Source organism: Heterodontus francisci, chromosome 13, assembly GCF_036365525.1.
Source record: "Heterodontus francisci isolate sHetFra1 chromosome 13, sHetFra1.hap1, whole genome shotgun sequence".
In the NCBI taxonomy this organism is placed as follows: Eukaryota; Metazoa; Chordata; class Chondrichthyes; order Heterodontiformes; family Heterodontidae; genus Heterodontus; species Heterodontus francisci.
This window is the reverse complement of record NC_090383.1, coordinates 120,242,024-120,260,853: the sequence shown is the minus strand read 5'-3', so window position 1 is coordinate 120,260,853 and position 18,830 is coordinate 120,242,024. Positions and strand designations below refer to the sequence as shown.

Here is an 18,830-nt window from a genome sequence, read left to right as displayed (position 1 = left end):
TTCTGCCTGCCACCCTGCCCTTCTAAAGTGGGCTGGGGTTGGGAAGGGGTTGGGAAGATCTCACGCAGCCTCCTGTTAAATTTTATGCCATCCCCAGATCACCATCCGGCTCGCTGGAGTGGCGTAAAATTCTGGCTATTAAACTGAGGACCCATCTACCCTTTCAAGTCGACAGTAAGGATCGCATGACATTTTCTAAAAAGAGAAGGGAAGTTCTTCCAGTGTCTTGTTCAACATTTATCCTTTAACCAACATGACTGAAAACAGATAATTTAATCATTTCTCTCACTGCTGTTTGTGGGAGCTTGCTGAGCAGAAACTGATTGTCACAGTTCCCTACATTACAACAGTGACTACACCTCAAAACTACTTAATTTTCTGTGATGTACTTTGGGACATCCTGAGGTTGTTCAAGTTGCTATATAAATGCAAGTTCTTTTTTGTTATCAATTTCCCAATGGAATGGAAGGAGCTCAGAACTTTGACCACTTGTCCAGCTTCTCGAGTACCTGAGAACCACAGACAGATACACTCCGCCGTTAGGTTCCTCATAACAACCCCACATCATACATGAACAGAGCGGCCACTATGTTAATATGTAAATAGTTTCAAACTACAGTAATAACCTGCACTCATTATCTGGAAGCACCCATGTTGCTTTAATTCTGCAGCAGCCCAGTGTCTACACTGAAAAGGAACCAAGAAAATGAAGGATACTTCATGAGAAACCAGAGCAATTCTGTACACCCACTGAAAGGAAACACCGTCATAGCTGGCCCTTGCCACTAGCTGAGTTACTATGAAGCACATTAATAGGATGCTGAAATAGTGACTCCATTGCCTGAAACACTTGGGTGGGTTACAGCTCTACAGGACCTCAAAGACATGTAAAATCATTCCTGTCAGCTGTACAATGCCCAGTTTTGCGAAAGGGATAAGCAACTGGACAATGAGGAGTGCTGTGGGGATGAAGAGGAGGAGGAGGAGGAGATGAAAGGACAGGGTGTTCTGGCAAGGAGCCTTTCCCACAGCTTCAATACAGAACAGCTTCCAGTGAATGATACTTACTGTTCACTATGATTAATGGGCCAACATTTGCCAGAGTGGAGCATCTCATGGCATGTCCCATTTGTTAGATTGTCCAGTGATTGCTGGGCCATTATATCCCACATAGTGGAGGCCCCACGAATTCTATCTTCACTATGGATTTTCTGGTAACTGAGAGCAAACATCACTCGCTGTCTTCCTCCACTCTCATCAACCAGCATTCAGCGACCAAAGAAAATTATTAATTAGTATGAATATTCAACATTCACATTCTCTTTCTTCTACATCCATGCTACCACTTGGTGACTGTAAAATTTGACAGATTCACCGCTGAAGCTTAAAATGTGGCAAAGTGACAAAGTGGCCTCCAGATGGGAGGAGCAGCAGTGCAGAGAAGTGGAGTAGAGACGTCTGGGCCTTCTCGGATGAATGTGGCTGCGTATCTTTACCAGATCACACTACACTATACTTAAGACAGTTAGAAAACCAATGAGTCACTGTGCAATACATATACAATAACACAATGTAGATAGATTGGAGAGCGGAGAAGAGGAAGAAGGCTGTGTCCTACTGTAGGGGCAGATTCACCACTGTCCTACCCTAGGAGTTGAGCTCAGCATTCTGAGAATGTCTTACTGAATCTGGCTGGTCAGTCTGAGTACCAAAATCAAACAGCACCAAATATGATAATTGTACACGTTCCTAGGATACTTCAATCTCCGATCCTGCTGTCTTCACAGTCCAGAGTGTCTGCAGCCACGGCATGCGGTAAGTCCATTGAGGTGAAGAAGGAGCTGCGGGACCCGAGAGAAGTCCTGTGAAAAGGTGCCCCGAACACCCAAAACATCCACGAACGGCCCCCCCGGCCGCAACTTCAAAGCGCCCGCGGGAGATGGCTCTGAGAGCATCTGCAGCGCACTGTCGGCAATGCTGCATGCCTTTATTTAAACCACTGCAGAAAAAAAAACCCTTAGCAAATGTAATCACCTCTAAGTCTGCCAAATGATGCTTCACCTCCCGAAGGACGTGGATGAGCTTTCCGGACGTCGATGGTGGGCACTGAGGAAATGGCTTATTACCTGCACCAGATTCCACCCCCCCTCCCCCCCCTTACCCCCCTTCACCCCCCCCCACCCCCGTCCCCTTCCCTGCTCCACCCTCTCAGCTTACCCCGTCCCAGCCCGCCCCCCCCTCGCACCATCTTCACCCCGCACCCCCTTCCCCTGCACCCCCCCCCACCCCCTCCCTCTACCCCTCCCCCTTGCATCCCCTCCTCCCACCGGCACCATCCTACACCTGTGTAGGGGCCCCAACAACCCCACTGCCTTGTGGGCGTCTCGGGAGAGACCAAGGCTAAGGGAGTAAACCCTAACAGAAAATCCGGAGCGGAACCCCGTAGGCGGTCATGTGTCACCTTTGGCATGTTTCCGGCAGTTCCTGCAGCCATACTGGTGCCAAACGTCGTGTCCTGCACTCCTTTGGACCCCACCAGAAAGGCCGAGAGGGGGGTTTTGACGACTGGGCAACTCTCAACCTCCATAAATTTGCCCAGGCATGCGCCATGGAGAGGTCACTCCATAGTTGCCTCACAGCGACTAAAACAACACGGAAGGCAGCAGTTACGGGTTATAAGTCCAGATAAATTGGCGTAGAAACTGGGCGCCACGGGTTGCCTTTGTCGGTGGGAGAGGTCATTGCACCTCACTGGACAGCTACCGCCCGCCTCAAACCGGGCAGCCCCCGGTCAATAAGGTTCTGTCCCGCCACAGTCTGCCTGCTTCAATGGGTGCTTGGAGCTCAGGGTCATTGCCCGAAAGGTGGACTGATACACCGCACCAAACAACATGAAAAAAGGAAAGAAGGTACCAGCCCTTCGCTTTGCAAGCTGGAACGTCAGAACTATGTGTCCTGGCCTGTCGGAAGACCTTACACAAATCAACGATTCTCGGCAGACCGCCATCATTAACAACGAGCTCAGTAGATTCAATGTGGACATTGCAGCACTTCAGGAGACACGCCTCCCCGCGAGTGGCTCTCTTCTGGCAGGGCAGGGATCCTGAAGAACCAAGACAGCATGGAGTGGGCTTCGCCATCAGAAACTCCTTGCTCAGCATGATAGAGCCTCCCTCAAATGGCTCGGAACGCATACTGTCCATCCGACTGCTCACCACCTCTGGTCCAGTACACCTACTCAGCATCTATGCTCCAACACTCTGCTCCGCACCTGAAGCTAAAGACCAGTTCTATGAACAACTCCATAACATCATTAGCAGCATCCCCAACACCGAACACCTATTCCTGCTGGGGGACTTTAATGCCAGGGTTGGGGCCGACCATGACTCATGGCCCTCCTGCCTTGGGCGCTATGGCATTGGAAGGATGAATGAGAACGGGCAGAGACTGCTTGAGTTGTGTACCTATCATAACCTCTGCATCACCAACTCGTTCTTTCACACTAAACCCTGTCACCAGGTTTCATGGAGGCACCCAAGATCACGTCGTTGGCACCAGCTAGACCTCATTGTCACAAGGCGAGCCGCCTTAAACAGTGTTCAAATCACACGCAGCTTCCACAGTGCGGACTGCGACACCGACCACTCCCTGGTGTGCAGCAAGGTTAGACTCAGACCAAAGAAGTTGCATCATTCCAAGCAGAAGGGCCACCCGCGCATCAACACGAGCAGAATTTCTCACCCACAGCTGTTACAAAAATTTCTAAATTCACTTGTAACAGCCCTTCAAAACACTCCCACAGGGGATGCTGAGACCAAGTGGGCCCACATCAGAGACGCCATCTATGAGTCAGCTTTGACCACCTACGGCAAAAGTGCGAAGAGAAATGCAGACTGGTTTCAATCTCATAATGAAGAGCTGGAACCTGTCATAGCCGCTAAGCGCATTGCACTTTTGAACTACAAGAAAGCCCCCAGCGATTTAACATCCGCAGCACTTAAAGCAGCCAGAAGTACTGCACAAAGAACAGCTAGGCGTTGCGCAAACGACTACTGGCAACACCTATGCAGTCATATTCAGCTGGCCTCAGACACCGGAAACATCAGAGGAATGTATGATGGCATGAAGAGAGCTCTTGGGCCAACCATCAAGAAGATCACCCCCCTCAAATCTAAATCGGGGGACATAATCACTGACCAACGCAAACAGATGGACCGCTGGGTTGAGCACTACCTCGAACTGTACTCCAGGGAGAATGCTGTCACTGAGACTGCCCTCAATGCAGCCCAGCCTCTACCAGTCATGGATGAGCTGGACATACAGCCAACCAAATCGGAACTCAGTGATGCCATTGATTCCCTAGCTAGCGGAAAAGCCCCTGGGAAGGACAGCATTACCCCTGAAATAATCAAGAGTGCCAAGCCTGCTATACTCTCAGCACTACATGAACTGCTATGCCTGTGCTGGGACGAGGGAGCAGTACCCCAGGACATGCGCGATGCCAACATCATCACCCTCTATAAAAACAAAGGTGACCGCGGTGACTGCAACAACTACCGTGGAATCTCCCTGCTCAGCATAGTGGGGAAAGTCTTTGCTCGAGTCGCTCTGAACAGGCTCCAGAAGCTGGCCGAGCGCGTCTACCCTGAGGCACAGTGTGGCTTTCGTGCAGAGAGATCGACTATTGACATGCTGTTCTCCCTTCGTCAGATACAGGAGAAATGCCGTGAACAACAGATGCCCCTCTACATTGCTTTCATTGATCTCACCAAAGCCTTTGACCTCGTCAGCAGACGTGGTCTCTTCAGACTACTAGAAAAGATCGGATGTCCACCAAAGCTACTAAGTATCATCACCTCATTCCATGACAATATGAAAGGCACAATTCAACATGGTGGCTCCTCATCAGAGCCCTTTCCTATCCTGAGTGGTGTGAAACAGGGCTGTGTTCTCGCACCCACACTTTTTGGGATTTTCTTCTCCCTGCTGCTTTCACATGCGTTCAAATCCTCTGAAGAAGGAATTTTCCTCCACACAAGATCAGGGGGCAGGTTGTTCAACCTTGCCCGTCTAAGAGCGAAGTCCAAAGTACGGAAAGTCCTCATCAGAGAACTCCTCTTTGCTGACGATGCTGCTTTAACATCTCACACTGAAGAATGCCTGCAGAGTCTCATCGACAGGTTTGCGTCTGCCTGCAATGAATTTGGCCTAACCATCAGCCTCAAGAAAACGAACATCATGGGGCAGGATGTCAGAAATGCTCCATCCATCAATATTGGCGACCACGCTCTGGAAGTGGTTCAAGAGTTCACCTACCTAGGCTCAACTATCACCAGTAACCTGTCTCTAGATGCAGAAATCAACAAGCGCATGGGTAAGGCTTCCACTGCTATGTCCAGACTGGCCAAGAGAGTGTGGGAAAATGGCGCACTGACACGGAACACAAAAGTCCGAGTGTATCAGGCCTGTGTCCTCAGTACCTTGCTCTACGGCAGCGAGGCCTGGACAACGTATGCCAGCCAAGAGCGACGTCTCAATTCATTCCATCTTCGCTGCCTTCGGAGAATACTTGGCATCAGGTGGCAGGACTATATCTCCAACACAGAAGTCCTTGAAGCGGCCAACACCCCCAGCTTATACACACTACTGAGTCAGCGGCGCTTGAGATGGCTTGGCCATGTGAGCCGCATGGAAGATGGCAGGATCCCCAAAGACACATTGTACAGCGAGCTCGCCACTGGTATCAGACCCACCGGCCGTCCATGTCTCCGTTATAAAGACGTCTGCAAACGTGACATGAAATCGTGTGACATTGATCACAAGTCGTGGGAGTCAGTTGCCAGCATTCGCCAGAGCTGGCGGGCAGCCATAAAGACAGGGCTAAATTGTGGCGAGTCGAAGAGACTTAGTAGTTGGCAGGAAAAAAGACAGAGGCGCAAGGGGAGAGCCAACTGTGCAACAGCCCCAACAAACAAATTTCTCTGCAGCACCTGTGGAAGAGCCTGTCACTCCAGAATTGGCCTTTATAGCCACTCCAGGCGCTGCTTCACAAACCACTGACCACCTCCAGGCGCGTATCCATTGTCTCTCGAGATAAGGAGGCCCAAAAGAAAGAAAGAAAGAAGAAGAACACGTTCCTATGGTTTTATAACCACCTGAACTTCATTCAGCATTCCTAATCCTTATTATTTTTTATGTGTAAGAGTGTGAAAGAGGGAATGAACAGATACAAAAGGAGCAAATAGTTAAGGTAACGATAGATAAAGCAGTAACAGTATATAAATAAAGGGGAACGGGAGGTGGAGGAGGAACTGGCTGCATTGCAAGAAAAGTCAGAGGAAATAGTAGAGGCCACTGTTGTATTCCAGAAAGCTAGTTGGTGAAGGATGATACTGGAGCCAATCTTTACTCAGTCTTACATTTATTTACAGAGTGAAATTTAATGAGCAAAAATGCAAGAGGACACATTTTAGGAGGAAGAATAAGGAGAAGAAATAGGTACTAAACGGTAAAATCCCAAAAGGAGCTAAGGGGCCTAAGTATTCATAAACACAAATCTTTCACAGTGGGAAAAGTTGATAAAGTTCTTTAACAAGGAACTTCTAACAGTTTACAAATAGAAATGTAGATTAAAAAATCAAAGAGATCTTGCTAAATTGTTTGGGTCACAATTACAATATGGTTTCCTGTTTTGAACACCTTATTTGAAGGACGATGTGTCCCATGGAAAGGGTGAAGAAGAGTTTCAGTAAAGTGATACGAGGGATAAGTATGGCTTTTGCTATGAGATGACACTGAAGAAAATGAGATAAAAACGAGAAATGCTGGAACCACTCAGCAGGTCTGGCAGCATCTGTGAAAAGAGAAGCAGAGTTAATGTTTCGGGTCAGTGACCCTTCTTCCGAAACGTTAACTCTGCTTCTCTTTTCACAGATGCTGCCAGACCTGCTGAGTGGTTCCAGCATTTCTCGTTTTTATTTCAGATTTCCAGCATCTGCAGTATTTTGCTTTTACTGAAGAAAATGAGGCTCTTTTCATTATAAAGAAGGTTAAAAGAAAGAAAGGCCTGCATTTATATAGCACCTTTTACGTCTCAATGTGCTTTATAGCCAATAAAGTTCTTTTGAAGTGTAGTCACTGTTGTAATATAGAAAATGCAGCAGCCAATTTGCGCACAGCAAGCCCCCACAAACAGCAATGTGAGAATGACCAGTTAGTTTGTTGTCGTGATGTTGGTTGAGGGATAAATGTTGGCCAGGACACTCGGGAGAACTCCCCTGCTCTTCGAAATAGGGCCCTGATATCTTTCACATCCACCTGAGAGGGAAGAAGGGCCTCAGTTTAACACCTCACCTGAAGAGGAGATCTGATAGAAGTGTTCGAAATTCTAGAAGATTTTGATGAAGTAAATTGAGACAAACTATTTTTACTGATTGGTTAATCAGTAACTAGAGGGCATAAATTTAAGATCATTGCCAAAACATGATGAACTTTGGATTCAGAACAAAAGCAAACCAAGCAATGGGGTTTATTTCTCGAGCTATAGAATTGAACAGCACAGCAGTTATGCTAAAGTTGTTTTGAACCTGTTTCAACCACACTTGGAGTACTGTGTACAGTTCTGGTCACCATATTATAAAAAAGATATGAATGAACTGGAGAGGGCACAAAAGTGATTTACAAGGATGATACCAGAATTGCGAGGTTCTCCGTAACAGGAAAGGTTCATCGGTCTGAATCGCTTTTCTCGTAAAAAATGACCGAGCGTTTACCGAAGAGAGGATTTCAAAATTATGAAAGGTTTTCATAGAGTAGACACAAGGGCTAACATTTTTAGTGGACATTGAAGTCCCGTCACCGGGGCCGAAAGCAGGAGGCAACCCCGCTCCAGCGTGCGACGGGAACCTGGAGTGGCATTTTGCAAAGGGGGGGGGGGGGGTGCTGCTGCTGGGGGGGGTGCCCTCCGTGAGCGATTGAGCACCCATCAAGAACTCCCACCCTCCCCCGGGAACACACCGGAAGGTCGCTAGGATTTACCCAAGTCTTCCCACGTGGCAGCGAGCTATCTCGACACGGGCAAAATGCCTACGGGGGTGGGAGGTGGCCCTTAATTGTGCAGTTGGCCTGGTGAGTGGCCACGCCTCTTAGAGTCATGGCACTGGCAATGTGCCAAGGCAACGGGAAGACATCGGGCTTCCCTCCCAATACCATTCCCCAGTCCTCCCGCCTCCCAGCCCATTTCCAATGGGCCAGGAAAATACACCCAAAGAGAGTGTTTCCAGTTGTGGAGAAGAGCGTAACTAGAGGCCATAAATATAAGATAGTCACCAAGAAATCCAATAAGGAATTCAGAAGAAACTTCTTTACCCAGAAAATGTTGAGAATGTGGATCTCATTACCACAAGTTGAGGCAAATAGTATAAATACATTTAAGGGGAGGCTAAATAAGCATCAGAGGGAGAAGGGAATAGAAGGTTACGATGATAGAGTTAGATGAGAAAGGATTGGAGGATGCTCAGGGGAGCATAATTCTGGCATGGGCTGGTTGGGCCAAATGGCCTGTTTCTGTGCTGTCGATTCTGTGTAAGTCACTGTAAATTTCAATGATCATTCCCTGGGACATTTAAAATGGTTCCTCCCTTTTCCTTTTCCTTTCCAAACACCAGGAAGATATCTATTGAGATGAATACCCAGAATAAGGCTTGTGACCAGACCTACTCTGATGGATAATCCGAGTGGGGCCTGTGAACAAAACACTGCATCCATGCAGAAGGGAAGACCATGGGGCTGGATCTTGTCCTCCCCCAGGCATCAGGTTCCATGGCACGGTGTGCGGGGGGACCTGAAGATGACTCCAGATGTGGCCCCACACGGACCCTGACACCAGGAGGGCCCGTGCCAATCCACCCAGCAGGGACAAAGCTCCATGGCAGCCCCCCACACTGCTGGGCAATGGGACCACAATTTAAATATTCAAATGAATAACATTTTTAAATTTACAGAGTTACCTGCGATCTTGAGGGCCCGCCACGATTTTTGGCACAGCAGCCGGCACCCCCTTGCCTTCAGATCCCTGTCTGGGGAAATGCAGTGCCACACTGGTGAGGAGGGGGGAGGAGCTTAGTTTATCACTGGGGGGGGAAACGGGTCAAATATGCTTAATGGCTGTAGGGGAAGGTGCGACCTTAAACATTGTGTAGTTTTGGGGGGGAAGGTCAGATGTAAAAGGTAAGTGTTTTGGAGGGTGGGCAGGTGTAGGGCAAATAGTTATTGTAATTGTTATTGGGGGGGGGGGGTGGGAAAGGGGCATTTATTCATTCAATTTTAGGGGTAGGACTTTAAAAATTTAAATGTGCCGGCAAGACTGGCTGCCCTTTAAAAATGGCACCAGCGCCCGCACGCAGGCAGCTGACACCATTGCCCCCCCCGCACAAGATTGGTGGGGGAATGGGCTGACCCGGCTATTTAAATGAGCTGTCGCGCTTAAGATCGCCTGTGGCTCTTTGGGGTGTGGTCCGTGCTGTTGGGCCGCCATTTTTTGAACTTGCCGCAGCCTCTTCAAATCCGGCCCAATGCGGGCCCTTAAACTGGTGTGACGTTGCAAATCCGGGTGAATTCAGGACAGGTCAGGTAAAGTACACTTCATCTCCTCATTGCAAAGGTCAGCGGGAAAATTGAAAAGTATCTCACATCTGCACTATTCAACCCTGATAGACTTCCGACCAGAAACAACATTGCCAATTGTCTTAGCATATACAGTAGCAATAAACTCTAGTCTCACTTTCCGCCTCATATTTATTAAAACATTTTGAATGAGTTAATTTTGCTTAGAGTTTGTTACATAAATTCATTCTCCATTCTTTACTCTTACTGATTTTATAATTTCACTCCTGAATTCATTTCCCCCTGTAATCTTTTGTTAATGGAAAGAAGTTAAACTCTGCCAGTCTGTCTTCATAATTGAGAGACTGAAGCCTCAAAATCGATGTAATTTTGAAGATTTGGGTGCGTAGCACTGTATGTAATCTGGAGACCAATGAGATTCTGCTCCTGGCTTGGAGCACAGATCAAAGCCTCAGACATTCTATCTAAATATTAGGGATAACGGATGAAAATGAACATTGCTGGGTGTGCAAAACAGACGGTATCAAATCAACCATCCATTATACACTCCGCCCTAGCTTCCTTCCATTGAAGTCATCATCTCCATCTTGCTAACTAGCATGTTTGACATTTCGTGTTCCAATATATAGAACTTTATGTTCACCTCTGTTACCATTTAACTGCCTCTCCTCAACTGCTCTACATCTTTTTTTTTCCATATTGTTTGTCTTGTTTATACAGATCGCCCGGCCATGTATATTGGTGATATCAGTCACATGGTGCAACATCACAAGTTCAAATCACATGATTAGTGGTATCAACAAACATTATATCACTGTATAAAAAGAATTCTCTGAGTTTTTTTTAGTTTTAGAGATACAGCACTGAAACAGGCCCTTCGGCCCACCGAGTCTGTGCCGACCATCAACCACCCATTTATACTAATCCTACACTAATCCCATATTCCTACCACATCCCCACCTGACCCTATATTTCCCTACCACCTACCTACACTAGGGGCAATTTATAATGGCCAATTTACCTACCAACCTGCAAGTCTTTTGGCTTGTGGGCGGAAACCGGAGCACCCGGAGAAAACCCGCGCAGACACAGAGGGAACTTGCAAACTCCACACAGGCAGTACCCAGAATTGAACCCGGGTCGCTGAAGCTGTGAGGCTGCGGTGCTAACCACTGCACCACTGTGAGTTATGTCAGGTTAGTGTGAACAGCGGAGGATAAAGAAGAGAATCCGCTAGACCCTCTGCTAATCACTTACCCTCCATCAGAGGAGATTTTCTGCATTGTCCAACAGTTCTGCATTCTTTTGCCAAGGCAGCTAGATAGCAGAGCAGATCGTCAGTAATACTATGCAATAGACAGCCCTCATTATCGATAAATCAGACTGCTCTATGTTTAATCTAACATTGTCGCCCAAGTTTCCAGCATGTCGGGTGCCCTGCTCAATTTGAATTTCACCCTGATTTTAATTTCCCATTGGTACCATTTCTGATTTTACTGATGGAAGGGAATCTGATGTCTTTCGCTTGTCTTTGACCTTAAACATGTGATTTTTCTTTCACAGTTTCTGAAACACAAACGGATCAAGTTGGGAAGACGACCCTTGTCTGGATCATTCTGGGGGCTCTGCTGGCAGTTACTGCTGTTATTGGAGGAATTTTAATCACCAGATACACACTTTTTGGAAAAAAAGAATCCCGTATGTGTGACTAAATAATAGTTTGTCTTGATTGTTTTGTATAACTGCTAAAATATAAAAGTTCAGAACTAATTGTTAAAGTACCTGGTGATATATAAAATGATATTATCAGCAGCAAAATATGATTATTATTATAGTCCATGTTGCTGAGATTTTATAATTTATTTCACAGCATCATTGGGAGCAGCTGATAATCAGAACACAACTGCAGATTATGAAAATATTTCTTCTATAAGAGACACAGAGGTGAGTTCAGTTAGTTTTTGAGGTTGTTGTTTTCTGTAATAAGGAGGATCTGTTTGATGAGACAGATTTATTGGTGTATTTGCGGCTTCTTTTGGCATCACTTTTCCAAGTTAATTTGCTAGCCCTTATTTTCCCGAGTGGCTCTGTGGACCATCTGAATATTTCCAGCTAAGGTAAATGTCAAACTGTAACTCATGGAGTGCCACAAGGATCAGTGCTGGGGCCTCAACAATTTACAATCTATATTAATGACTTGGATGAAGGGACCGAGTGTATTGTAGCCAAATTTGCTGCCAATACAAAGATAGGTAGAAAAGCAATTTGTGAGGAAGACACAAAGGGTGGAATTTTATGTTGTCCTGCTTGGTGAGTTTGGAGGAGAGTAAAGCATAAAATCGGGTGGGATAGTGGCTGGGTGAGGGTTTCTTTATTCATTCATGGAATGTGGGTGTCGCTGGCTAGGCCAGCATTATTTATTGCCCATCCCTAATTGCCCTTGAGAAGGTGGTGGTGAGCTGCCTTCTTGAACTGCTGCAGTCCATGTGGGGTAGGTACACCCACAGTGCTGTTAGGAAGGGAGTTCCAGGATTTTGACCCAGCAACTGTGAAGGAACAGCGATATACTTCCAAGTCAGGATGGTGTGTGACTTGGACGGGAACTTGCAGGTGGTGGTGTTCCCATACATTTGTTGCCCTTTTCCTTCTCGTTGGTAGAGGTCGTGGGTTTGAAAGGGGTTGTCAAAGGAGCCCTAAGAAGTCAGTCCCGCCCCATCCCGCCTCCACGGAAATTTAGTCTGGAGTGGGAAGGTATGTGAATAACCTTCCTGCCCTGCCACCAACTGAGAACCTTAACTGGGTAATTAACCCCAATAAAGGGCTTTTCCCACTGCAGCTGGAATTACCCGTGCCGTAGGTGGCCCTGTTTCCGCACAGGAAACATGGCACAAAAAAACACTTGGGTTGCTTCCCAGCTGCGGGCGGGCTCCTCGTTCAAAGGCACTTAGTGGACCCGGCATTGGGAAGGGGAGACCTCTGGGGAATACCCTTAGCTTTGCTGCTGACACTCCACCTCCCCTACTACCCCCGTGACCCCCACCCCGGGAGACCCTTCCCGCCCTGACCTACCTTGAGCCTGTTTCGAACGTCACTCCTTGGTGTCTGGTGGCTGCAGCTGTACTCATTGGAGTTTAGAAGATTGAGATGTGATCTTATTAAAATATATAACATTCTGAGCAGGCTTGATATGATAGATGCGGAGAGGATGTTTCCCTGTGGGGAATCTGGAACTAGGGGGCATAGTTTCAAAGTAAAGAGTCATCCATTTAAAGTGGAGATAAGGAGGAATTTCATCTCTCAGAGGGTCGTTAATCTTTGGAATTCTCTTCCCCAGAGAGCAGTGGAGGCTCGGTCATTGAATACATTCAAGGTTGAGTTAGACAGATTTTTGATCAACAAGGGAGTCAAAGGTTATGGGGGGCAGGCAGGAAAGTGGAGTTAAAGCCACAATCAGATCAACCTTGATCTTATTGAATGGTGGAGCAGGTTTGAGGGGCTTAATGGCCTACTCCTGCTCTTAATTCTTATGTTCATTTTCTTATGTCTTTGTACTGCATAATTTAGGAAAGAACATAGGAACATTTACTTCAGAGCATCTGTTCCTGAACTCAACACACTTATTACACAAGCAAAGGATAATGAGATGGGGGCACAAACTCCAAGTTTGAATTATTTGAATGATGCCTTATTGGATGCTAGCTTATCATAACTTTCATCCGAAAATCTGTTGATTTCCCGTCACCACAGCATTAAATGTTAAATTATCACAAGAACACAAGAAATAGAAGCAGGAGTAGACCATATGGCCCATTGAGCCTGCTGCACCATTCAGTACATTCATGGCTGATCTTAGGATTCAATTCCACTTTCCCACCCCCTCGCCATACCCCTTGATTCCCTGTGAGACCAAAATCTATCTATCCCAGCCTTAAATGTATTCAGTGATGGAGCATCCACAACCCTCTGGGGTAGAGAATTACAAAGATTCACAACTCTTTGAGTGAAGTAATTTCTCCTCATCTCAGTCCTGAATGATTGACCCCTTATCCTGAGACTGTGCCCCAATGTTTTAGATCCCCCAACCAGCAGAAATAATCTCTGTGTCTACCCTATCCAGCTCCTTTAGAATCTTATATGTTTCAATGAGATCACCTCTCATTCTTCTAAACCCCAGAGAATACAGTCCCAATTTACTTAGCTCCTCTTTAAATCCTCTGTGGCCTTTCCCAACCCTACAATCTCCTCCAGTTCTATAAACATCCACCTCAACACTGCATTCTCCTTACTCTGACCTATCATGCACCTCCTTCCCATTATCCCACCATTGGAAGAAATTTATCATCCGAATGGATCCTAATCTTTGGGATTCCTTTTAATCTTCTCTGACATCCCCTTTCTACTGCCATACGCTCCATCCCTTCTTTCAATGCCAGCCACTCTCGCCTCCTTCATTGTCACACGTTCTGCCATCCTTCCCCCCCACTGCCGTCCATTCCTGCTACTGTCCTTCCCACCACCATCCACTCTCCCACCCCCACACTGCTGTCCATTTCCCTCCTCAATTTCCAGCTTCTATTCATTGTCCTCCTCTCTCTAACTTCCCCCCATTCTCTTTCTGCCTCTTCCACTGTCATTCATTATATCATCTATCCATAACATTCATTATCCTCCCTTCACTCAATATCCATTTTGTTTCCCTCACCATTTATTCACCCTGCTCTGTTTCCACACACTTCTACCTGTGTTTGATAGTTAATGTACTGGATAAATCCTGCTGTCTTTTCAGTGCCCTGGTGGCACGAATGGCCTGGCAACGCTGTCTTTCAGCAGAATTGCAGTTGTGTCTGAGAGGCTGGGTTATTGAATGTATTCAATGCTGAGCTAGACAGATTTGGGAGCAGGCTGAAGGAGAGAGGGGCCTCTCTTTGGGAGAAGTGGGATTTGTGGGGCCCGACTGCATCAATTATCTGCATAACAACAACAATTACTTGCATTTATATAGCACCTTTAATATAGTAAAACAACCCCAGACGCTTCACAAGAGCTTTATCAGCAAAATTTGATGCTGAGCTACATAAGGAGATATTAGGGCCGATGTCCAAAACCTCAGTCAAAGAGAAAGGTTTTAAGGAGTGTCTTACAGGAGGAGAGAGAAGGAGATGAAAGGAGAGGTTTAGGGAGGAAATTCCAGAGCTTGGGGCCTCAGCAACCGAAGGCACTGTCACCAATGGTGGAGTGACTAAAATTGGGCTGCTTAACAGGCCAGAATTGGGAAGAGTGCAGATATCTTAAAGGCTTTGTTCTGGCAGTAATGGATGTTTCAGCCAGGTAACCTGCAGTCCCATTTTCCATATTCCATGCCTATGTTTCTGACTCCACATTTAGTTGACTTTTATGTGAGTGCTTGTTTAAAATCATTTCAGAAAACTTTAAAACTTATCTTCACAACTTTGCTGAAAACACTCTAATAGTATCTGAATTATAGTATCTGGTTATACTCATTGTCAACACCCTCCCTACTCCATGTCTCACAACGTCATAGAAACATTATGGCACAAACAGGCCATTTGGTCCATCGAGTCCATGCCGGCTCTCTGTGGAGCAATCCAATCAGTCCCATTCCGCTGCTCTATTCCCATAGCCCGACAGGTTTATTTCCTTCATGTGCCCTTCCAGTTTCCTACTGAAATCATTCATTGTCTCCGCTTCCACCAACCTCCATGGGCAGCAAGATCCAGGTCATTACCACTCACTGTGTAAAAAGGTTCTTCCTCACATCATCACACCTCCCTGCCCCCCCCACCCCCACATATCTTGCCCAAAACCCTACAATCTGTGTCCCCCAGTTCCTGTACCATTAGGTAACGGGAACAGCTTTCCTTTGTCTACTTTGTTTAAACTTGTCATGATCTTACACACCTCGATCAAATCTCCCCTCAATCTCCTTTGCTCCAGGAAGAACAATCCCAGCTTCTCCAACCCAACCTTGCAGCTAAAATCCCCCATCCCTGGAACCATTCTGGTAAATTGCCTCTGCACCCTCTCAAGGACCCTCACATCCTTCCGAAAGTGTGGTGACCAGAACTGGATGCAGTACACTAATTGGGGCCTAACCAGAGCTTTATAAAGGTTCAGCATAGCCTTCCTGCTTTTGTACTCTGTCCCTGTATTTATGAAGCCCAAGATCCCATATACTTTACTAACCATTCTCTCAATATGTCCTGCCACCTTCAAAGATCAATGCACCTGCACCCCCAGGTCCCTCTATTCCTTCACACTCTTTAGAACTGTGCCATTAAGTCGATATTGTTTCTCCCTATTCCTTCTGCCAAAATGCATCACCTCACATTTGTCTGTATTAAAATCCATCTGCCACCTCTCTGCCCATTCTGCTAGCCTATCTATGGCCTGCTACAGTCGATTTGTATCATCCTCACTCCCATAATTCCAAGGTTGGTATCATCAGCAAATTTTGAAATTTTGCTCTGCATTCCAAAATGTAAGTCATTTATATGTATCAAAAAAGCAGTGGTCCCAGCACTGACCCTTGGGGAACATCACTGTCTATCATCCTCCTGTCTGAAAAATAACCATTTACTAGGACTCACTGTTTTCTGTCCTTAAGCCAATTTTTTTATCCAAGCTGACACCGACCCTCCTATTCCATGAGCCTCAATTTTGTCAACCAGCCTTTTACGTGGTACTTTATCAAATGTTTTCTTAAAATCCATATAGCCTTGCCCTGAACCTCTAAGCATATGTCACCTTCTTTGTCCCTAATCGGCTTCACACCGCCTCTTACTACCCACTTATTATTTAAATGCCGATAGATTTTTGAGTTCCCATTTATGTTAAGTGTCATTCTCATATTCTCTCTTTGCCAGTCTTATTTTACTCTTCACTTTCCTTCTCAACATATTGTGTTTGGCCTGGTTCTTGCTTAAAGAATTCACCTGACATGTATCATACACATTTCATTTTTTGTTTAACCATATTCTCTATCTCCCTCGTCATCTAAGGAGCCCTGACTTTTGGTCCATTACCTTTAACCCTTGCTGGAATGTACTTAACTTGTACCTGAAACATCTCCTCCTTAAAGATCACCCATTGTTCTGTTACACTTTTTCCTGTCAGTCTTTGGTTCCATATTACCCTGGTTAGATCCCCTCTCACCCATTGAAATTACTACTCTGCCAAATAAGGAGTTCTACTTTAGATTGTTCCTTGCTCTTCTCCATTTCAAATCTAAACCTTATGATATGATACAATGATCACTCTTACCCAAGTGCTCCCCCACAGACACCTGAACCACTTGGTCCACCTCATTTCCCAGCACCAGATTCAGCAATGTCTCCTTCCTAGTTCTGATGAAGGGTCACTGACCTGAAACGTTAACTCTGTTTCTCTCTCCACAGATGCTGCCAGACCTGCTGAGTATTTCCAGCATTTCTTGTTTTTATTTATGCCTCCTTCCTAGTTGGAGCAGGAACGTAATGGCCAAGGAGGTTCTTCTGAACACTATTAAGAAATATTTGCCCCTCCTTGCCCTTTACTCTAACATTAGCCCAATCAATATTTGAGTAACTAAAGACCCCCAATATCACCACTCTATAGTTCGTGCACATCTCTGTGATTTCCCTGTAGATTTGCTTCTCTATCTCTCTCTCACTATTTGGAAGTCTATAGAATACCCCCAATAGCATAATCATGCCTTTCTTGTTTCTCAGCTCTAACCAAATGGATTCTGTCGTTTCCCCATCAAGGACATCCTCTCTTTCCAACACTACAATATCTTCCCTAATCAGTACTGTCACCCCACCTCCCTTTTCCCTTCCCTATCTTTCTGAATGCTTTGTATCCTTGGATATTAAGTGCCAGTTCCTCACCATTTTAAGCTATGTTTCCGTTATTGCCACTACATTATATTCCCATACGGCTATTTGTGCTTGTAGCTCACCAACCTTATTCACCACACTTTGTATGGTCACACACATGCATTCTAAATCTTTTTTGCATTCCTCGTAGTCCTTTTTTAATGTGCTGCTATCTAATATAGCACTACTTCCTTCTCCAGTACTATTCAACAGTCATTTATGCACCTCATTCCTTTTTTCCGCTTCTATATGCTGCACCATGTCTCAAGCCATGCATTGTACCTCCCAGGCTTCCTATTTCTACTCTCACTAGCGGATGGCACAGGGAGTAATCCGGAGATTACTACCCTTGAGGTCCCACTCTAACTTCCTCCACAGCTCTTGAAAATCTGACCGTAGGACCTCAGTAAATGCTCTCACTATGTTGTTGGTTTTAAAGTGTACCACAATGTCTGTCTCATTCCTTCCCCCTGCAGAATATTCTGCGCCCTCTGTGGTGTGCTTTACCCTGACACCAAGGAGGGAACACAACTTACGATGACAGTTACAGAAATGCCTATCCTTCCCCCGACCATGGAATGTCCTATAATGACTGCAGTTCAACTCTTGCCTCCTGTGTAGTCCCTTGCCCATTGATGCCATGTAATCATTCAAGGTTTCATCACTCCAAAAGGTCTCCAATGCTGTGTACTGGTTTGAGAGTGGCAGACACCCCAAAGTCTCCTGTACCGCCTGCCTCTTCCCACTCTTCGGGGTGGCCACCCATCCTGAACTCTCTGCCTGTCAGGTGACCACCTCCTAGAACGTATGATCCAGGAAATTCTGATCTTCCCTGATGCTCCGCAGTGACTCCAGCTGCCCTTCAAGCTCAGAAATCCTGAGTTTGAGCTCAAGCAGATGGAAACACTTCCTAAACATGTGGGCCTCCAAGACACATGAAGTATCCTGACGTTCTCACCTGGTGCAGGAATTGCAGCAATAGGTTTCAGTTGCTTGTCCATGATCTCAAAAAAATCTCTATTCCCTCCCTAAGAATTTGGTTAATACCTTGTATTAAGTTTAATTAATACCTCTAGATCTGCTCTGTGCTAACAATCATTATTAATTCACTTCCTGTTATACTTAATCCTGATTGACATTTTTAATTTCCTGGCTCCTAGTTTGAACAAATGCTCTAGTTTAGAGAGAAAAAAGGAGAAATACTCATCACCCATTCACTTACCTGCTTTTCTGTGATGTCAATTCCTTTTTTATCTTTTTTTTGGAGCACCATCTGTCTGCTCCTAACCTAGATCTTTATATCCCCACTGGTAATGCTCTCCTTTCACTGCA

General features: G+C 46.0%; 1 protein-coding gene across 3 annotated transcripts in view; it reads left to right on the top strand.

Moving 5' to 3' along the window:
- The window catches only part of LOC137376658 (uncharacterized), a 144,850-nt gene that overhangs the window by 120,087 nt on the left and 5,933 nt on the right, over positions 1–18,830 (top strand). For all 3 annotated transcript variants that reach the window (XM_068045629.1, XM_068045628.1, XM_068045627.1), the window contains 2 exons: positions 11,188–11,322; positions 11,495–11,568. In XM_068045629.1, coding sequence (XP_067901730.1) covers positions 11,188–11,322; positions 11,495–11,568 — 209 coding nt within the window. The remainder of the gene's footprint in view (positions 1–11,187; positions 11,323–11,494; positions 11,569–18,830) is intronic.